The 17,914-nt window shown below is 42.2% G+C and overlaps 1 protein-coding gene across 1 annotated transcript in view; it reads right to left on the reverse strand.

Moving 5' to 3' along the window:
- Positions 1-1,259: 1,259 nt before the first annotated feature.
- The window catches only part of LOC139288324 (carbohydrate sulfotransferase 8-like), a 113,248-nt gene continuing 96,593 nt past the window's right edge, over positions 1,260-17,914 (reverse strand). The window contains exons 2-3 of the mRNA XM_070909629.1: positions 3,581-3,618; positions 1,260-2,408 (exon numbers count right to left, since the gene is read on the reverse strand). Coding sequence (XP_070765730.1) covers positions 1,260-2,408; positions 3,581-3,618 — 1,187 coding nt within the window. The remainder of the gene's footprint in view (positions 2,409-3,580; positions 3,619-17,914) is intronic.

The following is a 17,914-nucleotide window of genomic DNA, read 5'->3' on the forward strand; positions in this document are numbered from 1 at the left end:
TGTGATACATACAAAGGGTACGGAGTTACTGACAGTGTGAGATTTGTGAGTGATCGCTGTTCAGGGTGTGTAGTGTGATAGATGGAGATAGATGTTTGGGCACACACTTTTCTTTTTCTCATCCCATCATACAATTTTAGACTGCCACGAAAACAAGTCTAAACATCTGTTTTGGTGTTTATTTTTAGCCATTTGGTTGCCAATGCTGTCAACAGACTGTAGAAACTGAATGATTAGTAAGTCTGGAACACTAACGGGCATTAAGAGATGTTGGCAGCAACACTTTGCACCCTGCAAGTGCCTAGATTTAACAACAGCCTCTCATGTAAATATCTCTAGTGATGGGGACTTACAGCACATGTATGTGTTCGACTAAAGCACAAACCTAACCGACAAAGTTGGAAGTACAAAAATGCTACAATAAGTGCACACAGCTTCCGAGCGGGCAGCACTTGACACATTTTAGATTTATACTATTTATAATGTTTCATTTTGTTACGGTTTAAGTTTAAAAAAACCATTTACATGAAATATCAGTATTAGTATGCACTGATACATAGAGGTATACTGATGCCTAACCTGCTGCAAGTTAAATAGTAAATGCAAATATTTAAAATATGCAGAGTTAATTTGAACAAATTGCAGTACATGGCGGTGATCATTACTCGATAGTCATCTGAGGTCACCCAACGACTAAAGAAACTATATTCATGAATGTTTTGGTATGGTTATTCTGAAGGTAGGTGGTGGGGGCTCGACATAACATGCTGTACTGGCATACTTCTGAATATCGGAATGTGATTGGAACCTATATAAAATCCCATGTTAAATGAAACCATGAAACACATTTGCAAATGCTATTTGACTCACAGTAAGGCATCATTTAAAGCCTGTTGAACAATAATAAACTTTTTTTAGAAGCATAACATTTATAATTTTAATATTTTACCTCACCATGTGCCAGAAGTGAATAAATAATTTGCATTTCAGAACAATTTTGAGTATTTAATACGACATCACATGAACCTTTTCATCTCAAAGTTATCTAGAAATGAAGATAATGTGGTAGAAATGCATGTCATGTTTGTATGTAATGCTTGTGAAATTCAGAGGAGGTTGGGCCTCTCTTATCTCTCTGCTTAGATACAAAGATCCATGTGAGCATGTGGGTGAGCATCTTTATGTTAAGATATCTGTCATGGCGGAGATGTAGACGTAGTGGAATGTGACTGTGATTCAAGCGTCTTGGTAGAAGTCAGTCAATATAAATCTTTAAAAGGCTTGGAGTAGTTAAACATCAGATAGTCCATGTAGTAGAAGTCATAGACTCGCTGTCTTTCCAACATGCTGACCTGTGAAAAGTATTTTTGTGTGATCTGAATAGAGGTCCTCTTCTCGGTTGGGTTCCTGTCTTTAAAACTGGGCAGCGTGAGGTTGGGTGGCGCCCCAGTCAATCGCAGAAGAAAGTTTGACTCTTCCTCCATATTCTCAAACTTGCCGATGAAATCATAGTCTATAAGACAAGGGTTGCAGAGCTGGTTCGCCTGCTCCCAGTGGATGTCCATTCCCACGGGCCGGTGGACATCCAGCAGGTACTGGACAAACTCCTTGAACGTGACCCCGCTACCTGTCTTCAGGGCTGCCCAGGACGCGTTCACCCTGTACTTGGAGATGATGGGTTTCCCAAACAGGGAGTGGTAGTAGTTGTTGGGATTTTCAAACTTGTCCCTGTAAGCCGACACCATTCTCTCCATGGGCTCACGGACAAACATGACTTTGGTGTAGGTCTCCAGACGGTGCATGATTCCCTGTCGGTCGAAGCTGTCAAGTTCCTTGAGGTGGTGGCCGTAGTGGACTGTGTCGTGCTTAATGCTCTGAGCATTGGGGGCCTGGCCTGCCAGCACCATCAGGGTCCTCTTCCAGTTGGAGCAGCCTGCCTTGGGCACCTGGCAGTACAGCAACTTGTACTTGTCCTCCACGAAGAGGTTTTTCACGTGATGACGTGTGATGGTCCTGGAGATGCTGCTTTTGTACTTAGCACACATCTCCTTCATCAGTTGCCGGCGTGCTTCCAGGATATTGGAGAGCCTTTTCCAACTCTCGGGGGAAAAAGAGCCTAAGGCAGAGGAGGAAACTGAGGATGAGGAGGAAGAAGAGGAAAAGGACGAGGAACCATTATTGTTGGTGTGATGGATCGGGGGGCTTGTTTTCAGCAGTTTGCGGTGTCTTTTGGAGACATGAAGGGAATCTATGTCCTGCTCCCGAGATCCAGGGGTGGCCATCTGTCTACTCTCCTCAAAGTGTGGGAACTGCATTGGAGGGATCGGGCTGGACAAGATGCCTTCTGCTGCTCGGTGGTCCTGATAGTTGTCAGATTTGCCTCTCTCTCTGTCCTGCGTTGAAAGAGTCTATAAAACAGTGACAACACAGACATGTGTTTAGACCAAACAAACAGCAACATTTTAGATGATAATGTCATAATGATTTCCAAGAACATTTAATTCATACTTTTTTCTTAATAAGGTGGTAAATCTGAGCTTCATTATCAGAAACAACCACATTTACCCCACGTTGCCTTCAGTACTAAAATAGGCCACTTGATGGTGCTGTTTCATTACACCTTAAACAAAGGTCTAACTATGTTTCACGCAAATGTCACACACTGCCCAATGCCATTCATGACCTATCAATAAACCGAGCTGTAATATCATATAAATGTCTTATAAACACTTAATGGGGAATCTAAATTAGAATCATCTACTGCCTGATTACCATCAGTTGATGCCCAAGGCCATCATGCATTCTGACATTTTATTTCAATTAAATGCTGTAATGGCATCATAAAGCCAATGGACTGGATGTATAATTTTAATTTTACAACAGACAAGGTGATGAGACCGTCATGAATCTCGGCTCATCCCCCTCCTGACTTAAATGGCCGTATTCTTTCATCTGCAGGGACATCTGGAGGGGAAAAAAAGGAAGGAGAGTTTCCTCCTCTGTCTGTTTAATGTGCAAGGCGGCACGGGGCAGCAGTCTATACTCCAGACATCACGTTCTGCGGGGTTTGCACTGATGTAAGTCTCTCATTGGTGCTGACAATTACAGCAGAGGTGGGAGCAAGCAGGGGTCAGCTGAGAGAAGATACAGTAACACGAGTGCTGCATGTCTGACATAGAAATCCAATTTATGGATCGTGTTGAAGTCAAATGTTGTTGCTCTTTCTTCATTTATCTGAACCTTGTAGCTAATAGCATGATAAATCCCTGGTTCAAATCCTCCATGCAATTTGTGGTAATTTAGGACACATTTTACCCCCTGTAATTGTTTATTTAAACAGATGACAAAAAAACCCTCTAAGTGTGATCACACCCTGAGGAACCTAGGCCTGGTTCGACTGGGATCGTTTACTCAGTAAAGTCTGACTGGCTGAATGCACAGTGTGAGGTCAGCCTCTCTACACAGATGCTATCAGACACGCTGAGAGGTACAAGGCTGACAATCACTTTTTTTTGCAATAGATAACAGTTGGGAGCAACCTGTGTATCTGTGTTTTGGGAGAAATGGAGTAAACACGTACCTCTCTGGACTGCCGTGGAGTGCTTCCAAGCTTCATGCCTGGGGAGAGAGAAAAGAGAAGAGACAAGAAAATCAGCACTTAAGTAAACAACATGTATTTTCGCCCTTGTGGAAGAGAGTTCGGAGCCGATGCATCAGAGGCTCCAATAATTTAACGCTTCCTATCACTTAGCACGTCTACGTTTGATCCCCAGGAAAACCACCACTGCTCAACTAGTCCACAGAGGGAAGACAGGTAGCTCTGTCTGTGTAATGAGCTGCCACAAGCATGAAAAGTTGGTAAATGAGTCGTGCTCCCAGAAGTAAGCACTGAGGATGAGGCGGGGGAAGAAAAAAGTGAAAGAGGGATAGAGAGGGAAAACGACATGTTATTTGTTTTAACTTGGGATGAGAAAGAAAAAAAGAAACAAATGAAACACAACTGAGAGAGCCAGCAAAGACAACCAGTGAAAGTTTGAAAAAGATGGAGTTTGTAGACCAGAGGTGCAGTTTGAATTTCTAGAGGACAGCAGAAGAGTGATAGAGACATACAGATTGGTTTTGTGGCAGCCTCGGGGACAGGTGGTATGTGTATTGGCAGATGTGCGGCAGCAGGACAGACGATGTGTTTAGTGGTCTGTCTCCAGCTGGACATCTCCTTTCCTTAGGTCCCCCCATCCTACTGATATATAATCAGGCTGACAGCTCTGAGTGGGGCTGCATGGCTGCTGATGGGGGCAGCGAAGACACCTCTGCCTGAGTGGTCTGTCACTTCCAATTTGAGGGTGGAAGTGATAGGAACCTGCACGAGGAGGCATTGGGGTGGGGGTGTTAGGGGATATAGATGCAGGCCACAACCTTCCCTAAGTGATGAGATCTGCAGATCCCTATCTCACACCTAACACATGCCTTGGTGGGGAGGGAATAAAACGCGTTGCCCAGATGCAATGTTGTTTTTCGATTAGTATGCACTGGAGTGCTCTGTGTTGCTGTCTGGCTCTGCGCGTTGAATCTTTACTTGTCTTCATTCTTCTGAGCGAGACACGGGAGGAAGAGGCGGGGGAGGAAAAAAGAAGAGGAGTGGGCTAAGGAGGTGGCGGGTGACATTTTCTAATCTTGTTTGGGTGCTGCTGTGCTATTTGATCTCCTAACCCTAATGAAAGCTCATGTAGGATGTGCGTCTTTGATATCAGTTTCCATTGGCACATGTAGAAGCACATGAATATTTATTGCAATGCACACAGACGCCATCGCCAGGGAAACACACCCAAGCGCAACAATAGCAATGGCCTTTCAGTGTCCATTGATGGAGCGCCACGAGCCCCTTGTAGCCCTGACCATCTTGTCAAGGTACACGCTTAGTTATCGATCTTGAAAGCCCCATCAAGGTGGTAATTGAAATCTCCAAAGGTTTAATTGGTTCCCTCTAAGAGGTGTTTTGTCTGGCCATTGTTACAAGTTTGTCACTGCTGTTGAAGTCAATACTGTCGCACTTTGCGATTCTATGTCGCACCTTCAAGCTGAGTAAAATTTGAAACCCTTTATTGTTTGCCGAACCTCTGACAGAATTCAGGATGAAAATGTTTGATCCAATACATGTATTTGGTTTCTTGAATATTTGACCTCTATTCATATCATTTGTTCTGCAAAGGGAGAGGCTTAGAGAAACGCAACAAGGTAAAATTTGATTCAGGCCCATGCATGCAGGACACCCAGTTGTCCTGATCAGCACTCTGTGACAAATGTGTCTTGTTGAAGTTGTTTTGAAAATGAGTCTGACATGGGTTGATTTGATTAGATAAATCTAGGCTTTATCTAAATAGAGTGTGAATTCTGACTCTACTCTCAAGTAGGGAGGCAAAATTACATTTCACAAGAGGGACATTTTTCCATGATAGAGTGTAACTGAAACAAGTAATATAACAATGTAAACTGAATTTCTGGGGGATTTGTAAACATCATTTGTCTCTGTAGTATCTATTTGGTTGAGGGTAATAGTTGCTGTTTGATTGCAATTTCACACTCAGTCAATTCCACTCAGTATAACTATGCTATTGATTTTTACTGCTGTGCAGTGAAACAGTGATAAATTGTTAAGACTGAGGTTTCATCTGTGAGAAGCAGAAAATTCATCCTAGTAATCCCTCATAAAGATATAGTAGCCACAGTAGAGGCCCAAGTTTTTTTCCAAACAGTTTAGACGCATTCAAATTTTATACTGTATACATAGTTTGTTGTTACTGTATACTGTGGAATTCACAAAAAGGATTCTCTTCAGCACTAATGGGGAGATTCAGGATAAATGCACCAATGGGTGATTCTGTAATAGGAAGAAAACAGTCAACCAATAATGCTGGAGTCGTTTTTTTTATGCCCACACATTAAATGTCAAACTCCGGTAGTTCTGCTTCGGCATCGTCTTTTAGAAGCTGTAAAAGGTTACGATAAACCTATACAAATATAAAATGTTCACAGCATAGATAAAAAGAGATACGTTTTGCTTTGATTCACAGGTATTTCTGCTGATGATGGAAGCTGATTTAAAAGCAGAATTCACTCTTGAGACTTGTCCTCAGTTGCCCTCTAAAGTAACCTTGAGCAACCACCTCTCTCTCAGAGAAAAAGCCTCTGAATATTCATGCAGACGGCCCAGCATTACTGCAAGGATCCATATAAGCAAGGGCCACATCATTAGCGGATCCATTATCATCCTTCCCTCTCAAAGACCCTTGTACAACTCTCTAACACAGACACACATCAAACATCCTTCTCCCTGCCACCGCCGCCGAGGAGGAGCAAAGGACAAAAACAATGTGAAATAATGAGCTTGTTAAGTGAAGGATTGTGGCCCCTCTGTTCTGGGAGAACTTGTTAAATGCCTGTTTTTAACCAGAGACAGGCCAGGAGGGTGCTAGAAGCCAGACAAGGCCCGTCCTCCTCCAGCCCACTTTTCAGGCCAGGCAGTCATGCTGCGCCACCATAAACCTTTCATTAGTCATTCAGCACACTGAGCCACTGTGACCCCAACCAGCTGCACTCCCCTCTCTACCCAACAAACCACCCACACCTGCACTCTGCACACATGCTCCTCCTTCACTTGACTCTGTGTGGGAATACAGGGCTCTGGCATGCTGGTGCGGTTTATCAGAGGAAAAACGCTTGAGAACTGAGGTATTAGGCTTTAAGCTCTGGTCCATTGATGTTTTAACTTGTTGTGGTGAGAGATAAAACAATGTTTCAGTTGGTGCTGAAATCCAGGACTGTGCCAGAGAGAGCAGCTGCTGGGGAGGAGGAGGTGACGGGTGAGCAATCAGTGATTCGGGATTGAAGACGTGCTTGAGACGTGCAGAGGCTCTCTAAAGACCAAACGCGGACCATCTAAAATTTGTGTGGATCATCATCTGAAGACTGGCTTGTGTTGTGAGGGAAGGCTTGGAAGCTTGAAGACTCAGGTGTTCACCACACAAAGCACAGGATTGGCCAAGAATGAATCAATAACACATCTTTAATCCAACCGATGTCAATTTACTGTAAATGAAACAAACAACCCGGACACCAAGAAATAGATTCTTCACACTGTTTCTGTAGAAGGAACCATGACGCCATAACAGACTCAATCAATCAGTAGGATTTAGTATGAGAAGAGATTAATGCCAACAGACATTGTACTTTAATTTGATAATTGAAGTTTTACAAGTCTGAACGGCTGAAAATGACTGACTTCAGCCCAGTATCCTAGGAATTAAATCCACATTGGACAATTCTGCATGTCACGATTAATGTCCAATGCTCAGTGGTGAGAAGTATTTACTTACTTTAAGTACTGTACATTTTTATGCCTTTGTTACAGACAGTAAAGAGTTGACTGGAAATGAGGTAGAGAGTGATGCAACAAAGGTTGTTGGGGTTCATGGTCAGCGTCTTAATGCTCCACTTGAGTGCAATTTTGAGGTACTTGCACTTAAGTACTATTTTCTATTCAATGCTACTTTATACTTCTACTCCACTACATTTCCAAGTAGTATACTTTTTACCCTTCTACATGACCGATAGTCATACTTAACACTGCAGATTAATATTTCACATACAAAACATATGATCCGCTTATAAAATACAATGCAGTGCCACTGGTTAAACGACCCAACAGTTTATAAAGTTGCTAAAATTAGCTCCAATTTGATGAAACATGACATTGAAATGCTGCTTACAGTAATTATGTTAATGTATCATCATCATAATAATAAAAAATATCATATAACACTCACAGGGGTTTTTCTGCTGCAGAATGAGTGCTTTCACTTGAATGACATTTTATGCTTTAAACCTGCAATCACTGACTTTTTTTTGCCACTTGGGGGCAGTGGAAACAAGCTGTGAACACAACACTGACGTATTATTCTTTTGGATTCTACCAACTCCTGAGGGAAATATCGGGCTCTTTAGCTGCTAAATGCTCCACCACGTTCACCAGTTAGTCGCTAATTTTGTCTGTCTGCTGTCTGGTGCAGGGTAAGTAGCGGACAGCGTGTTTTTAGAGCTTTTTTTCTGAAAATAGTTGCGTGAGAGTCATGAGAATGAACCAAAACAGTTACTTTGCTAAAATATGCTTTAAATCTTTGCAGATCTGAGGGGAACTGCAGAGTGGTTGGTTGATAATTCCCTTTGGGTTTGTTAGGATGAGTGACCCCTTTCACATACAAGTGGTCAGTTGCTAATATAAAAATATTGATACAGACACATTAAGTACATTTTGCTAATACTTCTTCTGTACTTTTACTTGCGTAACAGTTTAAATGCAGATCTTTTACTTGTAATGGAGTGTTTTTTACATTGTGGTACTACTACTTTTACTTGAGTAAAGGATCTGAATACTTCCAACATCCAGAGCCAATGCTGGAAGCAGTGCCAATGTTCTTGTCTGCCGATAGGGTTGGCTTACTGTCAAATGTCTGTCAACTACATGTTTACCTTCTCTTTGTGGTTCAAAACACATGCACTACTGTAGCAGAGATGTTATTTTGAGTTAGCGATGTGTTTTTCTTACACAGCACAAAACGACCACAATATATCTGCAGGGTCATAACCTTAACATTACTTCTCCAGGTGCTGAGATACCTAGCTTTTAAAACTTTTTACTCTGTGCCTGGAGTCCCCACTCTTCTCCTCTTACCTGCTGGACTATTCACTGACACTGCACAGTGCCATGAGCAAGCAGCTGGCATCAGAAGACATGCCACCTCCAAATGATACAAAGCGTCAGAGATGAAATGTCTTCTTCTCAGGCCAAATGACAAAGCCGTTTCATTATTGCTGTGTTTTGCATGGGGATAGCTTCTGTATTCATTTGACATTTGTGTTTCTGGCTCTGTGTCCTAATTACACCGTATTAGTCTGCATTGTTTGTTGTTTGTTTCAAGCACAGGATAATTACAGGCTGTAGATTTATAGTAGGGCTGTTTTCCCTTTTGACTTCTGTCAATGTTGCTGCCGTTCCTTCTGCTCATCAATACAGGTTGAAAAAGGTCACAGATGGCTGTGCTCCTTTAAAGCTACATTCTAGTTAATAAAGCCACACTTAATATGTTCATATGGCACAATGGCTTTATAGAGAGCCTGACATGAGTGAAGGGTGTGTGAGTTGCTGACAGTTAGTGTGTGATTACATTTTGTTTAGTGCAGATCAGCGCTGTATTCACTTTGAATGAAAATAATAATATGTGTGGTAATTTTTATGATAAAGGACAATGTCATTTTGTGACCTGTGGCTTGCTAACCAGCGGTGTTTATTAACCTGCCTCTCCTGCTGCCCTCCTAAACCCCATCATGACATTCCCCTGACCTCTTCAGCGCAAATTCCTTTTTTTCCTGCACCTCAGAGGGTGCACACGAGGATACAGTTATTAGTGAAATCCATAAATTACATGATGTTCACAGTGCCATGTATGGGCTCCCCTTCCACCTCTGACCCCACATGAAGGTCAAGTGTTGGGCAGCCTTGTAACACGTCAGGGATGTGCTCTCTCATTAGTTGCAATTCAAATGAAAAGGAGGACACTTCCTCCAATCCCCCCGCCACATTAAATCAGTGGGCCTTCCATGCACCATAAATAACACATGGTTTGGCTCATAATTGTCTGTGGCAGAGCTTAGGCTAAGCATACAAAGAGCACATCAACATTCAGCGAGATAAAAACTGAGCTCGGTGGAAGACTATTTATGATGTGAGGCTGTGGTGCTGCATTAACACCTTTGCACTATTTTCAGATCATTTTGCTTTCCTGCTCCGAGGCGGTGCAGCTGCTCAGCTCATGCAGCATCACTTCCATCCTAACACGACTCCTGAATGGTGAGTGGGTTAAGGATGCTACACTATAAAGTGCTATAAATATATGTTTTTGTGTAGATTGAAATGCATAGAAATTATAATTTGAAAAGTGTGACACCTCAAAGAAGTACTGGGGCTATCTTTTATATTGTTTTAAAGATGATGATGAAGAGAAGATCCTCTTTATCTCGGAGTAATCAAATGATGAAATTGAGGCAATGGGTCAATTCCCCCCTCTAAATGGACATACTGTATAGTGCTTTAGGAATAAAACCCTCCATATAGAGCGGGAGAATTGCGAAACTGCTTTTAATGATAAAGAGAAACTGCCTCTGTGGGGCGATAAAGTAGGTAGCTATAATAATCCGCCTCATGTTTTAATTTGCTCCAGTAGTGGGTTTCTTTTTCTGTGCAATCTTCAAATTCTTTTCTCATGCTGGTAATGCTGGGCATTTGAACACAGCAGGAGGGGAAATAATGAACTACCCAGATAGGAAGCTGCTGAAAGGGGGCATCAAATGTGGCACTGATTAGCGTTATGACAACTCATTTTGACAACAATATATTCTCAGAGTCAATCCTACTTGGGGTACTTTCAAGGTTAGGAGATGCAAAGACTTCCTAGGGCCGATTTCCATGGAAACAGAGAGTCAGAGAGCTGTGTGCGGGGCTGTGGTGGGAGGCTGCTTGTTTTTATGCCGTGTAGAGGACGGGGCCTGGCAGCTTGCATGAGGAGGGATGTGTAAACAAATGCTACCTGTCAGCTGCGGGCCCGGGGTTAAGTGAATTATCTTGGCCGAGACGAGGTGCAGGAGGCTTTAATTGGCACATATCTTATTTAGATGCTTCAGAGCTCTTGACCCGTAGGTGCAGTACTCTTTGTGAACCGCTCCCTTGCCGATGACAATGGGAAGCTGATGAGATTCAAAAAAATCCGTGCCGTAAGTGGAGATTTTGAAAAGTTTTTTTTCGAGTTGGAAGCCTGGAATTTGTGAGAGGAGTTCACACAGTGAAATCTGCAGGCAGAGCTGCTGTATGCGGCCCTGGAACTTGCACAGGCACGGCTTGATAAAGAAGAGGATTCAACAGAGCTGATGATGACATGAGAGGAGTGATGTGCTGAGTACTGAGTCAACTATTCAAAGGGGAAGAGAAGACAAACACACTGTGAAGAGAGCCGCAGAGCTGACAAATGTTATGGACGTTGAACAAAGTATTCAAATAGAAAGATGTAGACTGTGAAAAAGATTTGGAAATTACATTTACTGTATCTTAAAGTAGTACTCTAATCTACCAAAATGTAGGTTAATAATAATAACAATAATAATCAGAAATCTGGCCCTCCACAAATTAATTTGACCCTATTAGACATCAAAATCTTTAGCCATGGACTTCAGCTAATTATATTGTCCATTAAAATCCCAGTGAAAATGGTATGAATTTACCATCTAATAATCAATACCTCCATGTTGTGAGTAAACCGATACTGGTCTTTGTTTTTATGCACACAAGCTTCTACCTTCGACTTTTCATCAAAGAACCAGATATTCTTTATTGATTATTTGCACTGACGATTTAACTGGGAGAGTTTCATGCTGATCCACGCTGTAGAAGTGCTCGATCTGTGAGTCACATGACATTGTCTATGAGAATAATGAATGGGGCTTTTACTTCCAGAATCGGGGACCCCGACATAACAACTGGAAGAGGGATTCTTTTTTTGTTGCTCTTCTTGAGGTTTCGTCAATTTTTTGGGGGGGAGTTTTTCTTCCAAATTGACGGTCTAAGAATAGAAGCTGTCATATGCTGTACAGATTGTGAAGCCTCTTGAGGCAAATTGATTTGTGATACCGGGTTATATAAATAAAATGGACTTTACTTGACTCCTGCAAAACCTAGACAAGTCACAGTAACCGTGCCCGACTCTTCATTGATTTCTGCTGTGTTCTAAGTCAGGATTGAAAACACACTCACCCCCACTGTCATCACCAACAACATACATACAGGGCTGTGTCCTTAGTCTATTCCTCTATCCAATGTGTACAGATGACTGTAACAGCACACCTTCTACCACAGAGTACTTCAAATATGCAGATGATTCACCCATTTTTGAAGCCCTCATTAACTCTGTGTTTTCTAACTCAGAAAATCAATAATGGGCTTTTCCTTCCTTCCTTTTGCTCATCATCTCCCCCACAACACAAACACAATCTTGCACCATCTATGTCTTGGCATCACCTTAAACTGTGACCTCATTTACAACCCTCAAACCATTGACATCAGCGTCACGGGCTATCAACAACAACTTTCAATCATCTGTAAACAGAGAACCAGGACACTCAGTACAGCGACACACTCATCCAGTCAGTTATGTTATATGCAACCATTTGCTTTTTCTCCAAGCTCCGTATCTTACATGCAGTTGTCCAACTGATTACTCTCCCCACTCATATTTGCTTGAAATAACCTCCTGTGCCCTAACATGGAAAGCACACACACACACACAATTGTGACTAAGTGACCACTCGCTCCTTCCCTCCCTCCTGCTGATGCAGGACAATCATGTACACGAGGGCCTGCTTCAGCAAAAGCCTTATTCCCCTCATCCCCCCTACGTGTTACATTCTAAATGAATGAATACACAGCAAATGAAAACTCCAAAAGGTTTGAAAACTTGCCAAACTCAGCTGGTTAGGACATGGATCATGGACAGCTGCTGGTGCTGAAGTAAGGGCTACATTTATCTGAAGAGAAACAGGTGAAAATAAACTACTAAACCTAATTTCAATAAACAATACCTTTGAATCTCTTTGATTAAAACAAACGTTTCGCAATATTATCTCAAAAGAACATTTGCATCTCATAAATTATGAAGAGATTAGATTATTTGCAATAATTATTTTACTGAAAAGACTCTGGTCTGGAATTGGCTGAAAGGGGCAGGGAAATTGTGTCATTCTCTGTATTTTTATAGTAAAACTCCAGTTTTCATTATCCATCTTATTTTCACTTTGATTTGAGAGTGGCCTGATGGCTTTTATTCGAGAAGGGGTGCTGACTTTGACTGTACCCTTCAAACAAATAAAATAATTCAGAACATAATTGAGCACTCCTAGCGCTGCATTTTTAAATTTTTAGTCTTTTCACAAGGCCATTAAAGGGCTTTGTGCTCAGGCTTTGGGAGGGATTAAATTAGTTGTTTGATGACCCCTTTTAAGTCTTTTTTTTCTCCACAATTTTTAATTTCTTCTAAAGTCAATGGCAAATCCTTTTATTGTGACCTGTTGGTACACTGGCGGCGCGCAGAGGTGCTGTGATCAGATGCTGCTATGTCTTCGTTAAGTCTCTGTGCTCCCCTGTTCACCTCTATTTGCAGCGAGATTGGGAGCTGGAATTGGCCCTGTCACTGTTTACACTGGCCTCTCATTTGAGTTAGCTTCACATTCTCCTGCACACCCCTTGTTTTCCTGTCAGAGCACCGCTGATTACAGCAGGGACTGATGAGTCCAGACATGTGAGTAAAGCAAAGGGACCGTGGCTGAATACTAAAGTGGCGGCATTCACCCTCTGCCTACCGTTCACGACAGTCCATCACATGGACATGCAGAAAGAAGATTAAAATGACTTACAAATGCAGTCAATGAAATACTCCCCATATTCCTGTCTTTCATGGATTTTCTGGGATGATAATTGAAACTAATATTGTTTCTTGGCCAGAGTCATATAAAGCCAACATACAACATTTCTTTACACCAAAATATACATTGAAAACTTTTATAGATACCAAACTGCTACTGAAAAGAGGAAGATAGAATATGTGTTTGGTAAAAGTTACAAGTTAAAATCAGGGGACTTTAGCCTTCAATAAAATACGGTCATTTAATGTTTGTAGTTTACAATTTACAGAGAACAGATTCACACCAATCAAAGACAAAGAGAATCTCTGCAGATTTCACAAATCAGTGAACCGTCCGGGCCAATATTAGTTATGCGCTAACAGGGCTTAAGCTATGTTAGCAAAATTGCGGTTGTGAAACTAACTAACTAAGTCTCTTTGACACTCAAGTGTAAATGGCTCAGATTGGTAAGTTGTCATAAGCAACCGCACAGGGAAGAACAGGTCCAGCACCTGGGTTCACGCCTCCAAACAGCCTTATTCCTCTGTCAGTGGCCTTAAAGCCATGCATTCTTAACATGCCTGCTAGCTCACCTCTGGGCTCCGACCGCCCCACAAACAAGACTATTCCAGGCCTTCATAGCAAACTCCTGATTAGCCTTGAGCACTTTCCTGTTTTCTTCTTACTTGCCTCTGGTCACACCTCTGTTTTCCTCTACATTCCCTCTATTATTATTCTTTCCCCCTTGCAGATGCTGGTCTTTTACTCCAGCCTCCCCCAAGTGTCTTATCTCTTCTCTCCTCTCCAGCCCATCACCTCTGGCCTCCAGTCTCCAACCTATAATTTTCTCTTGCTCCCGTCTGTGCCCTCTGCGTCTCTCCACAGTCTTGATAACCAGTAAAGCAATAAAAATAGTACCAAACAATAAACATTACAGCATGCCTACAAAATCTCTACCACTATAACTCCTGTGACTACGGCAGGTTTCCATGTCTTCAGCTCTGCACGATAATGATGGAAATAATGACGGTAAAAGTTTCCTTCTTGAACACTTTTTTTTTTTAAGAAGCCTCTCGTCCCACAGTGTTCTGTGTGGTTAGGCTCTGACAGGCAGTGAAGTGTGTGTGTGAACATCTGAACAGAGCAGCACTTACTCAACCCCTCTACAGCTCTGTACTAATGAGAGGAGTGTGTGTGTGTGTGTGTGCATGTATGCGTGTGTGTGTGATTGCTGCAAAGGGCTGTCGCACTGACTGACACTCCCTTATGCCTGAAATAACTCTTACACACGTCAGGTGGCTGTTGCCCCAAGGTCCCCAGAGCTGAGGTGTCATTTAAGAAACAGTTTGGTTTTGCTGCAGCGTACATGCTGCTAACTGCCAGCTCATTGCTCTGCCGACTGGAGAAAACAGACCCCCCCAAAATCCACCCGGATAAAAGCAACAATGCTGGGGAAGACACTGACCTTGAAGATGACCAAAACTTGTCTGAAATTGTCTGCAATCTCACACTCTGTTTTCTTTACTTTTACATTGCACAAGTTTTATTGAACAAGCTTAACAAAACCCTGCTTCTGTCGATCAAAGATAAACGGCTCTTGGACGTTACATCCAGGAAGTTTTGCACTCTAAACTCAGATTTGCTTTGACAGTCCAAAGATCCAAACTAGCAGTTCACATGCGATTCACCTGGCTAAGCCTCTGCTTATTGCTGCCTACTGTGTAAAAAAACACAACGGCTGTTTATAAGGGAGCATGAGGTCAGTTTGCTAGCATTTTTTTAGCTTTATTTTGCGCCTATGTGAAGGTCTTCACAAACTACAGTCTTGCCTGGAAAATCAGCTGAAAATCATCCGTGGCAAAACATCTTCGATCCCACAGTTCTCTCTTGGTCTCACCGACTCTGTCTGATTACCTGGCTTCAGCATTTAAAGTGCTCATTGAGCCCCGAGCCCTCCCTCGTTCTGCTATCTCAGACTCCTTTCTTCGCCCTGTCAGGGAAAATGCCAGCGAGGTGCAGTGAGCGCCATGCCCCGATCCCGGTGCTGGTAATTTGACAGCGAGCAGAGAGAGCGCAGAATAATTGGAATAGCATTTACGTGTCAATGTGACACTGACGGAGAGAGCTCAACATTTAACGTGTCCGACTGGAATGGGAGGGGGGAAAAAAAGAAGGCAAGTCGGAGATTCCTGGAATAGATTTCACAAGTTGTCTAGCTAAAGAAGTAGCGGGTTAATCAGACAAACTAGACATCTGGCCTTTTGTCAGAGCTGTTTGTGTCTGAGGCTGTGGGAGAACAGACTGGAGCAATACAAATGATGATTTTGGCCAAACCCTGGTCTTTTGAACAGCAAGCCAATGCTGGGCAGGGCTGAGCTTGCTGATGGTTTTAATTGGACCTAACTCAGTGGAGCAGATGCATCCAAAGACAATAGGATGATATGACTGGCAGCTTTCACTGTGATATTGTTCAGAGGGCGGCCAATCTTCCTGTTATCAGCTGACGCAAGAAGTGAAACAGCAAGTCATTTTTTGTCTGACAGTGTGCCTCTCAAACAGCACTAACCAAAATCAAAAAGCAGTAAGATGATGTGACTGGCAGGTTTCACAGAACTTTTTTAATTGGTTCCTTTCACTGAACAGTACAGATTCACAGCTTCACCGTGAGAAAAGGTTGAATCTTCCTATTAGCAGAGGACACAGGAGCAAGAGTCTGTACTTTAACAAAAACATCACATGCACTTGGACGACAGAGGCTGCCATGTTGAAGGGATGCTGAGACATAGTCATTCCTCAGAGCTTGTGTTTGCGTGTCAGTCAATGACGGTTCGAGAGGCCTACAGTGAAAGCTGAATGACCAGAGACTGGAAAATACAACTACTGGCTAGCCAGCGAGAATGACTTTTTGTCGCCTCCTGTTCTACTCTCATACTGGCTGCTGCTGCCAGTCTCACAATAGAGGGACGGCACAGTGTAATGAGCAGGATTACCAAGGGAGACTGGCAGGAATAGTATGGTATCAAAGGAAATCCAGTCAGTGAGGGATATTCAGACAGCACTCCCGTTCTTTTATTCATTGCCTGCGCGCCCAGAGTGACTCAGCTCACTCTCCTGCTGTCAAACCCTGTCATTATCCATTAGTGTGTTTCTGCCTCGCTGGGGACCGCCCACTGCTGCTGCTGGCATGTGTGAGTAGGTGCATTCATGTTTGTGTGTATGTGTATGTGTGTGTGTGTGTGTTAGTGCTTTATGAACTGATGCACGTACGCTGTGTATGTATACATGCATATGTTTGTGTGTGTTCACATCACAGTCTTGTGAGGTTGAGGTTAGTGGTTGCCCTTCAGGCTCCTGATAGTTGGCAGGTTTTCTGCCATGATTGTCGTAGCCGTGGTAATTCCTTGTTAAGCACTGTGAGTTTGATAAGCAGTCACAAAGCCTCAATTAAGTCCATTCATACAGATAGAAAAAATAGATTGCTTGCTGGATGGCATTGCATGTATGTGTTTTCATACCTGGTGGTATGCAACTGCTTCATTGCAATTTGATATTTTTGTGATTCTGCATTTACGTGATGGAAAATCATTACTTCCTAGTCCATTTTTTGGACGGTTATGCTTCATTTTGTGGGTCTGTAATTTCCTAATCATGTCCTTATGATTTATTTGGCAGTTTCCCAGATAGAACCATATAATTTGATACTAATTGAAGAAAAATATGTATTTATTTGAAAAACAAGCTCCATCTAAACTCAAATCATCATTAAATTATTAGAAACTTAGCCATATATATGACTAATATATTGAATTGTGTGCTTTCCTGTAGAGTAATTTCACATTTTTGCATGTTCAGTTGATGTCTTATGCACTGACAAAAAACCCTCTTTGGTTATGCAAGCAATTAATTAATTGGAAGTGTACCAATTGAACTCCATTTTCCCTATGATTACTACCAAATTATAGTTTTTTCCAGAAAATGTCCCAGAAAATTATTCAGAAATTACAGACCCATAAAATAAAGTGTGAGCCCCAAACCTTTATACACAAGTGTAATTTAAAGGGAGACAAAAGTCCGACAATTGTGAGTAACTTAAAATTAACTTTTCTTTCTGTCTGAACACACCTTAAAAAGTTTATTTTAAAGAAATTCAATTAAACAAGGAAAGCATCATCCAACAACAGGCTCTTTCACAACAAGATGTATTCATGTGCAAATACCAGTAGTCTGTCTTCGTTTTCAGGTAGAGCATGTCAGAACTTTTTCATAACACGTTTCTTGTCAGCCAATGTAAGCCAAGGTCTTTCTGAATTTGTCTGCAAGTGATCTGCCAAGCAACACTTTTTTTTTTTCACTAAAAAGTGTCACCTTTTGGAGCGTAGCGGGCCGCTCTGTCTACCAATGCCCTGCACACCTT

This window comes from Enoplosus armatus, chromosome 1, assembly GCF_043641665.1.
Source record: "Enoplosus armatus isolate fEnoArm2 chromosome 1, fEnoArm2.hap1, whole genome shotgun sequence".
Classification (NCBI taxonomy): Eukaryota; Metazoa; Chordata; class Actinopteri; order Centrarchiformes; family Enoplosidae; genus Enoplosus; species Enoplosus armatus.